This window comes from Callorhinus ursinus, unplaced genomic scaffold (assembly GCF_003265705.2).
Source record: "Callorhinus ursinus isolate GAN/ISIS: 27379988/994484 unplaced genomic scaffold, GSC_fseal_2.0 scaffold29, whole genome shotgun sequence".
NCBI classification, from domain to species: Eukaryota; Metazoa; Chordata; class Mammalia; order Carnivora; family Otariidae; genus Callorhinus; species Callorhinus ursinus.
The window spans coordinates 16791924-16807907 of record NW_027397091.1 but is presented as its reverse complement, the minus strand read 5'-3'; the positions used below and the strand labels follow the sequence as shown (position 1 = coordinate 16807907).

General features: G+C 40.3%; 2 protein-coding genes and 1 pseudogene across 10 annotated transcripts in view; 2 read left to right on the top strand and 1 right to left on the bottom strand.

Annotated features, from left to right (window-relative positions):
- CFAP61 (cilia and flagella associated protein 61) overlaps positions 1-7947 on the bottom strand; it is a 301246-nt gene extending 293299 nt beyond the window's left edge. For 6 of the 7 annotated variants that reach the window (XM_025876823.2, XM_073878453.1, XM_073878454.1 and 3 more), the window contains exons 1-2: positions 7797-7947; positions 610-760 (exon numbers count right to left, since the gene is read on the bottom strand). In XM_025876823.2, the coding sequence (XP_025732608.1) occupies positions 610-752 (143 nt within the window). In that variant the 5' untranslated portion in view covers positions 753-760; positions 7797-7947. Of the gene's footprint in view, positions 1-609; positions 761-4681; positions 4722-7796 lie in introns of all 7 variants that reach the window. The other variant, XM_073878452.1, reaches the window with a different exon arrangement.
- On the top strand, positions 18-556 carry LOC112828061 (small ribosomal subunit protein uS17-like; annotated as a pseudogene).
- Positions 7948-8028: 81 nt separating the features above from the next.
- The window catches only part of CRNKL1 (crooked neck pre-mRNA splicing factor 1), a 33986-nt gene continuing 26030 nt past the window's right edge, over positions 8029-15984 (top strand). For 2 of the 3 annotated variants that reach the window (XR_012374124.1, XM_073878458.1), the window contains exons 1-5: positions 8030-8178; positions 10187-10339; positions 11380-11471; positions 12298-12456; positions 12919-13085. Coding sequence is in view for 2 of the 3 variants with exons in the window: in XM_073878458.1 (XP_073734559.1) it covers positions 8128-8178; positions 10187-10339; positions 11380-11471; positions 12298-12456; positions 12919-13085 (622 nt within the window). In the remaining variant the exon portion in view is untranslated. Of the gene's footprint in view, positions 8179-10186; positions 10340-11379; positions 11472-12297; positions 12457-12918; positions 13086-15984 lie in introns of all 3 variants that reach the window. The other variant, XM_025876824.2, reaches the window with a different exon arrangement.

Genomic DNA, 15984 nt, shown 5'->3' with positions numbered 1-15984 from the left:
GATAAACAGCCTTTCTTCAGGTGGCTGGGAAGATGGCGGACATTCAGACTAAGCGTGCCTGTCAAAAGCAGACAACCATCTTTCAAAATAAGAAGAGGGTCCCACTTGGAGAAACTGGCAAGGAGAAGCTCCCACCATACTACAAAACATTGGTCTAGACTTCAAGAGGTCCAAGGAGGCCACAGAGGGCACCTATATTGCCAAGAAATGCCTCTTTACTGGTAATGTCTCCATCCGAGAGTGGAGTCTCCCTGGTGTGGTGACCAAGATGAAGCTGCACAGAACCACTCTCATCCGCTGGTACTACCTCTATGACATCCAAAGGTACAACTGCTTTGAGAAATGCCACAAAAACAGGTCTGTGCACCTGTACCCCTGCTTCAGGTGAACACGGGATGTCCAGACTGGTGACACTGTCACAGTGGGCAAGTGCTGGCCCTTGAGCAAGACTGTGTGCTTCACTGTGCTCAAAGTCATGAAGGCCACTGGCACCAAGAAGCAATTCCAGAAGTTCTGAGACTAGACATCTGCCTATACCCCTGAAGAAAGTAATTTTCCCAGTTAAAAAAAAATGATAAACATTTTTGGCTTACTTAGCTATATACTTACAGAAGATAGATGATATTAAGCCTCCCAAACAACTTCTGGGTAAATTTTCTAATGAGGTTTTTAATACAATAAATATCTTGTGATTCTGTTCTTCGGCAATGAACCACTTCTACCTTTCCTCTTGGAGAAGTGAGCACTGACATTTTTTATCCTGTCCCAAAAAGAGAGAAAACAGCCCACCATTAATCTGAGATGACAAGCCAGTCTGGTTACAGTACTTACAAAATCGGACATTAATTCAATTTCCGTATGGTCAGAGTGAACATGGTATTTGAGCGCTGGTGGTACACATTTCCCCCTGGGGGTTGGCTGTGACGACTGTCATCACAAACTAGCCACATGTTTCTCTCTAGGAGAATGACGTTTCTGAGAATTGGCCCATCTAGAATTTTCTGCAACTGTACTCTTTGTTCCCAACAAAGCTGCTTTAATATTCTAACAAAAGGATTGAAAAACACTGAAAGGAGTTATTTACTGATTTAGAATCCTTTTTATTTAATTGGCCACCATGGTATGTGGGCAAGAGTTATAGGGGAAATACTGTCAGCTTCTACCCATGTTCCAAATAGAGTTCCCCAAACTGGAGCCCTGAAAAGCAACAGTCCTGAGAGAGGTTTTGAGACAAAAAAAAAAAAAAGTTCTATGGTCAATTAAGTGTAGGAAATGCTGTTTATGATGGCCTTCCTGAGGGGCCACCATGCCCATTAAAGTCCTTGAGAAGTTCCATAATAAAGTACCTACTTTCTTTGTATAACCCAGCCTTTCCCACACCCTTTCTGAGGAGAATTTCTAATGACAATGACAGTGGAGAGTCTAATGTTCCAGAAAAACACTTTGGGGAATGCTGCTGACAGGAACAGCAGGCCACAGACTGATTCCAATTTCTCTCTTAATGTCTTAATATATGTGTGTGTCTTTCTATTTCCCTCCTCCCTCTGTCTGTCCCTCCATTCCTTCCTTTTTCCTCCTTTCCTTTTTCCTAGGGATAATCATTTTATTATGTATTAGCCAGTATATTCAAAACAGGCACATTAATATTCACCCCTGTACTGATCCTAGGAACAATATGGACTACTTCCAGCACCCTGGAAGGCTGTCTCATGGCACCCCTTCAAAGGTAACCATGATTCTGACTTCTATCACATAGACGATCTTTGCTAAATTTTGAATATCACATAAGTGGAATTATATGATGTGTATGGTTTTCTTCCAAAACACAATATTATATCATTTGTCTTTCTGTTATCATTGTTGTTTAGATACATCCTTGTATAACTGTCAATGTATCAAAGAACTTGAGCACTGCAGGGATCTGAGACAGCACTGGACCAAGCTCCTCCTTCGTCAGATGAGCAAACTGAGGCCCATGAAGTGAAGTGACTTGCCTCAGGACACCCATATTTAGTCAGAAACCAAATCTTAGGCATGTTCTTCTAGTCCAACCCTTTGTCACTCCCGCTGTTGAAGTAGCCTGCAGGCTGCCTCTGTGGATAAGGGTCCCCTGCCCTCCCAGTCCACTGGTGTTCACTTAACTGAGGTTTGACTGCTTTTAACCATCAAAACTTGGATGTTAAGGGTGCAAGGTGCAGGGGGGGCTTAGAAAGATGGCAGGTGGCAGCCAAGAATCCTCACCCGGTGGCCTTCTCCTTGGTGAATTCACACCACCCTCCACTTCCGCAGGCCTCCATTAGCACTTGCCAAGCAGACCTAGCTCTTGCCGATGCCCTACATTGTCCAAGCTCACGGAAACTGAAAGGAGGAGCCCAAAATGCCAATTTTTTATTTACAATGGGAAAGTCAACAGCCAGACAGTCCAGATGTTTCTGCAGCCCAGACAGTTAACAAACAAGTCATGTAGGCTAAATACACGCCTGTCTTCCTCTCCTTTGATAGAACAAGGTGTGCTATGTGGCCACTGCCTCACAGCCTTGGTGTCAGGGTACCTAAGGTGAACTGGGGAGCCCATGTATTCTCAACTCCAGCCTCGTGTTGTCTTGTGAAAATGTGATCTCAGACTGGCAGATCTTCACATTCTGCAAAGGAAGAAAACCTTGATATTTATAATAACATCTCCAAAATCAAAAATCTTCTTCCCACTCTGGGGATGCAAATAAGCAAACATTTGTTTAAGCTGGTTTAACCTCCACACCTGCCATGGCAAAGCTATCCAAGCACTCTCTCTTTACAAAATACCTAGCTGCATGGCTATGAAAGCCCAGCTATCAGAAAGTGGTTTACATGGGGCCATGGCCAAGAACACGGGCTGTGGAATCAGAGTACCAAGGATGATACCCAGTTTCTAGCTCCTAGTAGCTGTGTAACCTTGAGCAAGTTACTTAAACTCTCTGTGCCTTGGTTTTCTCATCTGTAAATTAGAGATAATATGCATACTGTAAAAGGTTTCATAAATGAGTTGTTACGTACAAAACACTAAAAGCAATGTTTGACATGTGCTCAGTGAATATTAGCCATATCATCATTAATATTATTACTACTGAGCACAGACGTTCTCAGGATTCAAAACACTGGACATCAAGAAGTCACTCAAAGCTCCTGAAGTCTGGGGGATCTTCATCTACTGCAGAGATGCCAAGCCAAGGAAGCCAGAGATGGCTAATGCTTAGGTGGCACCTTCACAGTTTCCTGGGCATCTCTACGTTGTTGACAACCACAAGACTAATCAATCCCCTTTGCAATAAACACATTCCTTCTTGGATAAACGAACACACCTTTAGTAAAGTGGCCGTCAAGTTCTGATGACCTGATGACATTCCTTTCTAAGATGGCTTTACACAGCCCAGCTGCAATATGAGCTGATTCCAAGTTCTAATTCTAATGTCAATCTTTCTTAACATTTAATTTTAAAAAGCATTTTTAAGTACAGCAATGCATTCTTCATTATACCTTCTCAATGCATAATACCTTCTCAGTGTGAAAAACAAATCTTTATATATAAGGCTTGAGGCCATGACGTTTTTTATTGTGGTAAAATATACATAACATAAAATTTGCCATTTTTACCATTTTAAGTATGGTTCAATGGCATTAAGTACCTTCACATCACTGTGCAATCATCACCGCTCTCCATACCCAGAATTTTTTCATCTGAAATTCTGGTGTGAAACCCTTTGGTCCCAACTGAAATCTGCTCTCTTTTGGGCTTGGCATGTATATAATTTCAGACAGTACCTTCTATGCTAGGGGAAACCCAATATATGCTGGATGGGCACGATGACCCAGGTGGGAGATAATCCACTGGCGGGTGTCTCACCTGAAGGCCTTCTCACTCCAAATCAGGGAGAAGCATTACCAAGCAATAAAATGACAGTGTTATTTCAAAGGAGGCAATCAGAAATCTGGCTGACTACCATCTGAGCATTAAATACTCTAATATTTTCCACAGTCCCTGTGAATGTGAAATTCGGTGCCTGCTACAAAGACATGGCATTAGCAGAGACAACAATTTTTCATATTTGCAAATATCTTTTACCTAGTTTGGGTAGAAATGGACATTAGTAGTCTACATTCTTGTGAAAGCTAGCCATAAGTGTTGTCATTCCTGGTTTTGGTTTTAACTTAAAAGCAAAACTGGAAAGAGACATCCTGTTTGTGAAACATGATGTCTTAGGCTAATGCTACAAATACATATAAATTTTGAATAAAATAAAATAAGAAAGCATAACTAAAGAGGCGAGCTTTGGGGAAAAAGGAGACAAGGAAAGAAAGAACAAGCAAAGGGAAATTCCCCCACCCAGGTGGCAATGACTTTGTGTGCAGTGGCTCAGGGAATGATCAAATGTGATTCAGGCCCTTGGGGCAAGAGTTTGCACCCTCTGTGGGGAAAGCAGGGGCCTCATTCAAAACCAAGAACTGAAACCAAAGCCATGTGTCCAACCTGGACTTTGGAGGGGTGAACCTCTTGATAAATGAGGAGACTAAAAAAAATGAACCTACTAGCCCCTGGAAGTGGCAAAGCAGCTTTCTCTACTGATAGCTCTGGGTAGAAAACAAAGCTACTTGTGAGGAGTCCAAATCCTGACCAAAGTAGGTATGCATCCTAACCCACACTTACCTGTGTAGTGTGCAAGTCCCCCAAAACTTCAGATAATATACTGTGAAAGAGATGATGAAATAAGTATGTTTACAATTATTAGAAATATAGAAAGAGAAAAGTCATGAAAACAGGTAATTAAGAAAAAGAACAAAAACTTTAAAAATGGAAAATATGATTATTAAACTTTAACTGGATGAGTTAAAAACATATTAAACACGATTAAAAAGAATTAATGAACTAGAAGGCAGCTATGAAGAAATTTTCTAGAAAGAAGCACAGAAAAATAGAAAGAAAATATAGAAAGTGGTTAAAAGACACGTAAGACAGAATAAAAAGAATATCTATGTCTTATAGGAATTCCAAAAATAAGTAAATAAAATGATTGAAAATAATGGCTAATGATTTTTTTTGGAAATGATGAAAGACCTGAATCCTCAGGAGCAGGAAAATAAGAATAAATAAAAATAAAAAATAAAAATAAATCCTAAATATATAGTAGTGAAATTACAAAATGCGAAAAACAGAAAACCTGAAAGTAACCAGATAAAAGACAAACTGCCTATGAGAGAGTAAGAATTAGACTAAGAGTATGTTTCTCATCAGCAACAATAGGAGCCAGTAGTACAGGGGTTGGCAAACTCCCTCTGTAAAAGGCGAGATGATAAATATTTTAGGCTTCACGAGCCCCGTGGTCTTTGTGCAACTACCCAACTCTGCTAATATAGCATAACAGCCAGAAACAATATGAACACAAATGGGCATAATTGTATTCTAATAAAATTCTAGGGGCCCCTGGTGGCTCAGTTGGTTAAGCATCTGACTTCAGCTCAGGTCATGATCTCAGGGTCCTGGGATTGAGCCCCAAGTCCGGCTCCAGGCTCAACAGGGAGTCTGCTTCTCCCTCAGCCCCTCCCCCCACTTGTGCACCCGCTCTTGCTCTCTCTCTCAAATAAATAAAATCTTTAAAAAAAATTCTACTCATGGATAGACACTGAAATTTGACTTTTATATAATTTTAGGGTGTCCTGAAATACCCTTTGGATTTTTTCAGTTGTTTAAAAATATTTTAAAAGAAATTATTAGCTTATGGGCCATACAAAAATAGCCTATGGGCTGAATTTGACCTATGCGCTACAGTTTTCCAATCACCAGAATAGTATCTTTTAAAAAGTAAAGATAAAAAGGAAAGGGGGCCGGGGGGACACGTTAGCCTGGTGATGGGTATTAAAGAGGGCACGTACCGAATGGAGCACTGGGTGTTGTACACAAACAATGAATCATGGAACACTACATCAAAAACTAATGATGTAATGTATGGTGATTAACATTACCTAATAAAATAAAAAAAATAGCCATTAACCTAGAATTCTATGCCTAGCTAAACAATCACTAAAAGATGAAAGCTAAAAAAAGACAATTTACTACAAAGATGGAAGGAAATTACCACTCAAAGAATCTGGTTGAAAGAACTCCTAAAAGATGTGTATCAGGAAGAATAAAATTAAAATCAGAAGGGAGTGAAATATAAGATAAAATGCTGGAGGGAGAGAGAAGTAAACAAGCAGGTGTATCTGAAGAAGCACTGAAGGCAAAAAAAAAAAAAAGTAATGATGATAAATTTTGCTTAAAAAACAAACAACATCGAATTACCAGACAATAAAAACTTGTAAGATGGAAGGAGAGCAACCAGAAATAAAACATTCAAAGTGTCTGTATCTCTCAAAAGAGGCCAGAGATGATTAACATTAAATTCTGTTAAATCAGTTATGCAAAGTTACAAGTTTAAGGGACATCACATAAGGGAAACATCTTTTTATTTTAATAGGTATTTATTTACTTTGTTAGGTGACTTTATTTCAGTGATATAAAATCTCAATCAACTTATTTAAAATTTGAAAAGTAAGATAACTTACAAATATTTAAATAATAAAATTGGTAGTAAAGAGCTATGGCAAATATTTTTATACTGGTTGCAAATGACTTCAGTTCAAGTTTTCTCAAAAGCACTATTCACAGAGATAGATGTGATTTTTCCAAATACATAAAATACACACAGCATTTTTATAATTTTTTTTTCTAAACACCAAAAGAGACTTGCAACTGTCATTTCTTAACCAATGAGCTATCACACCATGAAGACATGGAGGAATCTTAAATGCATATTACCAAGTGAAAGAAACCAACCTGAAAAAGCTACATACTATATGACGCCAATGATAGGACATTCTGGAAAAGGTAAAACTAACAGACAATTTTTAAAAATCAGTGGTTGCAGGAGGCAAAGGGGGAAGGAGGAATAAATAGGTGGAGCACAAAGGAATTTTCGGATAGTGAAACTATTCTTTACCATACTTTGATGGTAGATACAGGTCACTAAATTCCACAGAATGTATAATACCAAGAGTGAACCCTAACGTTAACTTGTGAACTTTGGGTGATAATGATGTCAGTGTAGGTTCATCAACTATAACAAATGTACTACGCTGGTGAGAAATATTGGGGGAAGGGGAATGACAGGTGTGAGAAACAGGAATTCCCTGTACCTTCATTCAACTTTTCTGTGAACCTAAAACTACTATTTTAAAAAGTCGTGTTTTTTTTTTAATTCGCTTGCATATAATTAATTTTTTGTTTTGAAGACAGGTCAAGAAATATACCAGCTAACATTTACAGAGCACTTTACTAGATTTTCTCTTCAATGCTGATGAAATAGATACTATTATTTTCGTCTCATAACTAAGGACATCGGGGCTAAGAGAATTTACGTAATTAAGGCACAGTCACATAAAATGTAAACATCTGTTTATCTGACCACAAGTATGGCTTATTTGCTAGTACTCTGATGATTTATTTTCATTTTCTTCTATTATCTGGCTTTAAAATACCTTCAGTTACTTTTAATTACAAGCCTTAGATTTTATTTGTGCACGACTGTCCAGAAAGTAAGACCTCAGAGCCTACAAAGCCTAGAATACAACGCGGCGCCGGGCCATCTTAGGGACGCATCAGCTCCTCCCTTACCATAATGGGAAAGGTAGTTTTCTGGCCTGCCTCTCCTCCCTCGCCCCCGAGCCTCCGGATCGGAGCTTTGTTCCTATTCCCCTTCCCAGGCGCCAGGGTTCGACCGACCCACCTGTCCTCGCAGGTCCTCCCAGTTCTGGAGACTGACGTGGGGATGCGCCCTTGACGCCCTGCACTCCGTCCCCGCGTCCCTGTCGGGCTGGCCAGCGCTACCCACGTCACCTGCAACTCCGAGACACAGCGCTCAGAGGAGGACGCGCAGCCCGTTACCACAGAAACGAAGTTGCCTACGTCACGGCGCGTGAGGGAAGTCAAAGGTCATACCAGCTAGTTCCGTTTCCTGTTCCGGGATTCCGCTTGTTGTCAGAAAGCTGTGGGGTTCCGGCCAACCCTCGGGGCCTAGTTCTGGGGTCCAGGTTGGCGCGAGGTCGGTTGCTGCAGCCATGGCGGCCTCCACCGCGGCCGGGAAGCAGAGGATTCCCAAAGTGGCCAAGGTAGGAGACCGTGAGCGGCTTTGAGGGTTGGGCTTGCCCAAGCCTCCTTGGGGCTCGCGGCGAGAGAGAGTGTGGTGCCAGCCTCAGTTGTACCCCATGTGGGCCAAGGGGAAGGAGGAGGGGAAGGGTCAGCTGGTGGTGGGGTGCAGGCTTTTGTCACCCCGGGGCAACCCCCTTGTTGGCGTGGCTTTCGTTCTAGGACGTGTTTTTGCTGGGGGAGGAGTGGGGCCACTCGGCAGAAATTGGGCGGTGCGCTAGGCGCTGGGGAGCTACTATCTAATGCGGCGATGTGCAGCGTTCACATAAGACACGAGCCAGTGAAAAATTGCAACCTTACCAAATGCTAGTGAGGCAGCGTAGAATATGCCGTGGAATAATGGGGGTTGTGTGAGGGGTCTGCAGAGTAAACTTTGCTGAGGAAGTGGTATTTAAACTGACACTTGATGGCTGACTAGGAGTTAGCCCAGCTGAGAGTGGAAGGAATGAGAGGGCATGGGGTTGTGTAGTGGCGTTAATTTAATTAAACAATAAATTTGATGTTATCTGATATTTCCATCGGTGGCTGATACTTACTATTTCATATGTGACAGGCTTTGCCCTGAACCTTTTCAGATGCCCTCACTCCAGTCTGTTTCTCCAGCCCAGGTGGCTCTCTTGAGCTTGTCCTTTACATACCCATTTAGATGACTTCCAGAGATAATTTATATAAGTCACATAGCACAATGTCTGTGATTACATATAAGCCATCATCATTACTAACAAAATCATTCCACACATGACATTAAACAGTTAATATTTCTTATAATTCAATTCCATAATTTCTTAAAAGGTTTTATTTATTTATTTATTTGAGAGAGAGAGCACAAGCAGGGGGAGTGGCAAAGGGAGAAGCAGACTCCCCACTGAGCAGGAGGCATGACGTGAGGGTTGATCCCAGGACCCTGGGATCATGACCTGAGCCCAAGGCAGATGCTTAACTGATTGAGCCACCCAGGTGCCCCTCAATTCCATAAAATTTTATTGGGCACCAATGGTGCAACAGAAATGCAATGTGAGCCACATATATAATTTTAAGTTTTCCTGTTGCTATGTTAAGCAGTCAAAAGAGTCATCATTAATTTTAACTGTATATTTTCTTTAATCCATTCTATCCAAGGTATTGCTGTTCCAACATGTAGTCAAATTTAATTAGGTAGTTTATTGTGGTTTTTTTTTTTCATACGAAGTCTTCAAAATCCAGTGTATATTTTGCCCTTAGAGCCCATCTCTATTTGGGCTCACTACATTAGCTCATGGCCACTATGTTGGACAGCATAGCCCTAAGACTTCAAGAAGCTTACAGTCTAATGATGGGAATTTACTGAATATTGTCTTTGACTTGAAATGCCATGAAAAAAACAAATGCAGTTTGAGGCATTATCGTCCACCTGGGGCATAATTGAAAAATTCTGTAAATAGAAGTGGCAACACTAGAAAAGATAGCACACATCTTGATAAAACAAAACCTCTAGTGAGAATTTTACCTAAGCAGCCTCAAAGTTTATTGGTTTTTTTTTTTAAGACTTTATTTATTTATTTGACAGAGAGAGAGACAGCGAGAGAGGGAACACAAGCAGGGGGAGTGGGAGAAGCCGAGGCAGGCTTCCCGTTGAGCAGGGAGCCGGATGCGGGGCTCGATCCCAGGACACTGAGATCATGAGCTGAGCAGAAGGCAGACACTTAACGACTGAACCACCCAGGTGCCCCTATTGTTACACTAATCTAAAAGGAAACACTATTTTTGCTCCCTTTTCTCTTCATACTTACCTATGGCTTTGTAATAAATACCGTGCAAAGGAAGAAAACCTTGTTTTCTCTTTAGTTTCGTAGAGAAATGAAAACCTGTCATACAAAGAGGGCATCTTGTAATAATACTTAGAAAGTTCACATCCTAAAAAATGTTTCTTTGCTTCCTAAACATTGTGTGGTGAGCATCTACTAAAAATGAAAATGTCTCCTGTCTTAAAAGGTGAAAAACAAAGCCCCAGCTGAGGTACAAATAACTGCTGAGCAACTCTTAAGAGAAGCTAAAGAAAGAGAGCTTGAGCTTCTTCCACCTCCACCTCAACAGAAGATCACAGATGAAGAAGAGCTAAACGATTACAAACTAAGAAAAAGGAAGGTCAGTCCGTCATTTTCCAGTCTATTAATAACATTTTTAGGAGTTTATAGGTCAGAGTTTGCAAAGTTCCTCATTGCTTAGAGAGGCTATAAGATAAAATTAGGTTAGTGTTTCTAGCCACAAGTAGTGCAACTTCTGGTTACCAGATAATTGCATTTTTGCTGAACTTTAGAAAATATGCCATGAGTTGTCTTTGAAAGTATAAAGAAATTAAATCCACCAGAGATCTAATTTTTGGTGCTGAATCCAAGATGGATAGCAGACAAGTGGAATGTCTGACAGCTGGAAGGGGCAGGACTTAACCAAGGCCACATTATGTCCTGTCTCTGTACCACCTTCTGTGGTAGGAATTAAGACTTGGAAAAGAGCCATGAGAGGACTTGGGAATCTGACCTCTTCACCCTAGAATCCTCACTCTAGGGCAGTTTTTTTTTCTTTAAAGATTTTATTTATTATTTCCAGAGAGAGAGAACGTGCAAGCAGGGGGAGGGGCAGAGGCAGAGGGAGAGGGAGAATCTTAAGCAGGCTCCATACTCATATCATGGAGCCCCACTGGGGGCTCATACTCAACAATCCTGAGATCATGACCTGAGCTGAAATTAAGAATCGGACACTTAACCGACTTAGCCATCCAGGTGTTAAACCACTAATCCCGTTGTATCTACGTATTAGTGATGTGTGAAATTCTGAGACATTACCAAGAGGACTGAAATAGTCAAAAAAAACATTTTCATACTAGGAACAAGTATAGAATATATAAAAGTATCAGTTAGTTATGAGCAATAAGAGAAAGTATCAACAAATCTGCTAATAACTCTTTATGTCTAAAGTTTTTCTCTTTGTGTGTAAGACTTTAAAGAAGCACCTGAGATTGTAACCTTCATTAGTGAGTTTCTTATTTCTCACAAGGATTCCAGGATGTAATTTTTCCTAAATAAGAACAAACTGAATAAAACTTTTAGAACAGGATTAATAGACAAAGGATGATGTCATTTTTACTTACTTTTCCCTTCAATTTGATCCTTTTTCCCTTCCTCCAGACTTTTGAAGATAATATAAGAAAAAACAGGACTGTGATTAGTAACTGGATAAAATACGCACAATGGGAAGAGAGTCTAAAGGAGATTCAAAGGTAAAATTCCTGAGTCTGTAATTTCAAATGTAATGATGTCCTGAGTTAAGAGACAGAAAAGTAGTAGAAAAAGTTAAAGCACAAGTGAAGGAGTGTGCCTTTGGTAGTAGTTTTCCAGGTTGTTCTGTGGAACCCTAGGGTTCCCTTGAGGGGCCTCAGGGGCACTGTGGTAGGCGAGTCTGGGGGAGCAGCAGGGGAGACGCTACAGGTGGGTCTCGCCTCCAGCACACACTACAGTCAGAGAAGCGCACTTTTATCTGCTTTCTCTGTATTGGGATTTTTTTAAAATAAAAACTGTTCACTGGAAACCAGTGGCCAACAAGATAAAAGTCACAAGCTGGCCCTTCCTGTTGCCCAGGCTTTCCGCATTTTCCCAGCATACCCACTGCCCCAGCTGTGCCCATGTGCCAGCCACTCCCCAAACACATTGTGTCTCCTCCTTCTACACTAGGCTGTTCTCTCTGCCTGCAGTGAGCACTCTCCCCTACCCACCTTGGCCTCTGGAGTTATCCTCAACTTCTTAACTCTGCAGTTACCTCCTACTTACTTAGCCATTCGCATCAGACATTTTTATTTCTTCCCTTTTGCTTCCTTGTGTAAACCTTGATTATAATGTTTACCACATTGTGGTGAAATTACGTGCGTGTCTATTTTTCTGTAAGAGTTTGTTAGGTTCTTGAAAACATGTTTTTTCACTTTCTTATGCCCAGAACCTGGCTCATGGTGGACACATGATAAAATAGCAGGGCACTGCAGATGGTTTGAGATAGTTGCCCCATGTGTTGTATATACTACTTTTGATGTTCTCCAAATCTGGCTTCTTAAGGGCTCGATCCATATACGAGCGTGCTTTAGATGTAGACTACCGAAATATTACACTCTGGCTGAAATATGCAGAAATGGAAATGAAGAATCGCCAGGTCAACCATGCCCGAAATATCTGGGACCGGGCCATAACAACTCTGCCTCGAGTCAACCAGTTCTGGTAAGTTTCTGATCTACCAAAGCAGCTTTTTGTAGGCTAGAAAAGTTCTGCAGTCTAGTGTATTTATTTTATTCACATCGTTGCAATCACATATATTTAATTTACATTCTACTTCTTTAAACATACTATAAGTAGTTTTTAATGTCCTGTAGTATATTAAGTCATAATGACTACATGTAATAGCTGTGTAATCAAAACTAAAATGTGGGTTGCAATCTTTTATGCATAAGAAACGTATTGTTGAACTAAGCAATTTTTAAGAAAAATGTATTTTTATTTGCTGTGGTTCATCCTTTCCAGATCTATATTTGATAAGAAAACATGTTCGATTTAAGCTTTGGGGAAAATAAAGCTCTAAGTCTTCGTATTTAACAAAGTTAGAATTACAAAGTACAAAAGATCATTTTTTTTCCCCTAAGTAATTTTGACCATGACAGATATTTGGGGATGATTTTGTTAAAGGTACAAGTACACATACATGGAGGAGATGTTGGGAAACATTGCTGGCGCCCGGCAGGTGTTTGAGCGCTGGATGGAATGGCAGCCTGAGGAGCAAGCCTGGCACTCCTACATCAACTTTGAGCTGCGATACAAAGAGGTGGACCGGGCCCGCACCATTTATGAACGCTATATCCTTTTTTTATCCTTCAAATTTTTATTTAAACTCTAGTTAGTTAAAATACAGTGCAATATTGGTTTCAGGAGTAGAATTCAGTGATTCATCACTTACATACAACACCCAGTGCTCAACAAAACAAGTGCCTTCCTTAAGACCCACTCATTTAGCCTACCCTCACCCCCTTCCCTCCATCAACCCTCAGTTTGTTCTTTTTTTATTATTATTATTATGTTATGATAGTCACCATACAGTACATCATTAGTTTTTGATGTAGTGTTCCATGATTCATTATTTGCGCATAACACCCAGTGCTCATTACAACACATGCACTCCTTAATACCCATCACTGGGCTAACTCATCCCCCCGCCCACTCCCCTCTGAGAAACCCTCAGATTGTTTCCCAGAGTCCATACTCTCTCATGGTTCATCTCCCCCCTCTGATTTCTCCCCCCTTCAGTTTTCCCTTCCTTCCCCTAATGTCCTCCATGCTGTTCCTTATGTTCCACATATGAGTGAAACCATATAATTGTCTTTCTCTGCTTGACTTATTTCACTTAGCATAATCCCCTCCAGTTCCATCCATGTCGATGAAATGATGGGTATTCATCCTGATAGCTGAGTAATATTCCATTGTATATATGAACCACATCTTTATCCGTTCATCTGTTGAAAGGCATCTTGGCTCCTTCCTCAGTTTGGCTACTGTGGACATTGCTGCTATGAACATTTGGGTGCATGGGCCCCTTCTTTTCACTACATCTGTATCTTTGGGGTAAATACCCAGTACTGCAATTGCTGGGTCATAGGGTAGCTCTATTTTTAACTTTTTGAGGAACCACCATACTGTTTTCCAAAGTGGCTGTACCAGCTTGCATTCCCACCAACAGTATAAGAGGGTTCCTCTTTCTCCACATCCTCTCCAACATTTGTTGTTTCCTGCCTTGTTAATTTTTGCCATTCTAACTGGTGTAAGGTGGTATCTCAGTGTGGTTTTGATTTGAATTTACCTGATGGCTAATGATGTTGAACACTTTTCCTGTGTCTGTTAGCCATTCGTATGTCTTCTTTGGAGAAGTGTCTGTTCATGTCTTCTGCCCCTTTTTGACTTGTTTTTTGGGTGTTGAGTTTCAGAAGTTCTTTATGGATCTTGGATACCAGCCCTTTATCTGTAATGTCATTTGCAAATATCTCCCATTCCATGGGTTGCCTCCTGGTTTTGTTGACTTTCCTTTGCTGTGCAGAAGCTTTTTATCTTGATGAGGTCCCAAAAGTTCATTTTGCTTTTGTTTCCCTTGCCTTTGGAGATGTGTCCTGAAAGAAGTTGCTGTGGCCAATGTTGAAGAGGTTACTGCCTATGTTCTCCTCTAGGATTTTGATGGATTCCTTTCTCACATTGAGGTCTTTCATCCATTTAGAGTTATTTTTGTGTATGGTGTAAGAGAATGGTTGAGTTTCATTCTTCTGCATGTGGCTGCTCAATTTTCCCAGCACCATTTATTCCATTGGATATTTTTTCCTGATTTATCGTAGTTGACCATAGAACTGAGGGTCCATTTCTGGAGACTGTTCTGTTCCAGTGATCTACATGTCTGTTTTTGTGCCAATATCATGCTGTCTTGGTGATCACAGCTTTGTAATAAAGCATGAAATCAGGCAACGTGATGCCCCCAGCTTTGTTTTTCTTTCTGAACATTTCCTTGGCGGTTTGGGGTCTTTTCTGGTTCCATACAAATTTTAGGATTGTTTGTTCCAGCTCTTTGAAAAATGCCAATGGTATTTTGATAGGGTTGGCATTGAAAGTATGGATTACTCTGGGCAGCATAGACATTTTAGCAATGTTTATTCTTCCAATCCATGAGCATGGAATGTTTTTCCATCTTTTTTTGTCGTCTTCAATTTCTTTCATAAGTGTTCTGTAGTTTCTAGAGTATAGATCCTTAACCTTTTTGGTTAGGTTTATTCCTAGGTATCTTAGGGATTTTGGTGCTATTGTAAATGGAATTGATTCCCTAATTTCTTTTTCTACAGTTACATTGTTAGTGTATAGAAAAGCAACTGATTTCTGTGCATTGATTTTGTATCCTGCCACATTACTGAATTGCTGTATGAGTTCTAGTAATTTGGAGGTGGAGTCTTTCGGGTTTTCCACATAAAGTATCATGTCATCTGTGAAGAGAGTTTGACTTCTTTGCCACTTTGAGTACCTTTTATTTCTTTTTGTTGTCTGATTGCTGCTGCTAGGACTTCTAGTATGTTGAACAAGTGGCGAGAGTGGGCATCCTTGTTGTGTGCATGATCTTAAGGGAAAAGCTCTCAGCTTTTCCCCATTGAGAATTATATTCGCTGTGGACTTTTCATAGATGGTTTTTATGATATTGAGGAGTGTTCTCACTATCCCTACACTCTGAAGAGTTTTAATCAGGAAAGGATGCTGTATTTTGTCAAATGCTTTTTCTGCATCAATTGAGAGGATCATATGTTTCTTGTTTTTTATTAGTGTTACCACCTTATATTATTGATATTATATTATTTACATTATTGTATGTATTATATATATTATTTATATTATATATTTACATTATTTTATTATCACATTGGTTGATTTGTGAATGTTGAACAACGCTTGCATCCCAGGAATAAATCCCACCTGATTGTGATGGATAATCCTTTTAATGTACTGTTGGATCCTGTTGGCTAGGATCTTGTTGAGAATTTTGGCATCCATATTCATCAGGGATATTGGTCTGTAATTCTCCTTTTTGATGAGGTCTTTGCCTGGTTTTAGCATCAATGCTGGCCTCATAGAAGTTTAGAAGTTTTCCTCCTGTTTCTATTTTTTTAAACAGCTTCAGGAGAATAGGTATTATTTCTTCTTTAAATGTTTGGTAGAATTCCCCTGGGAATCCAT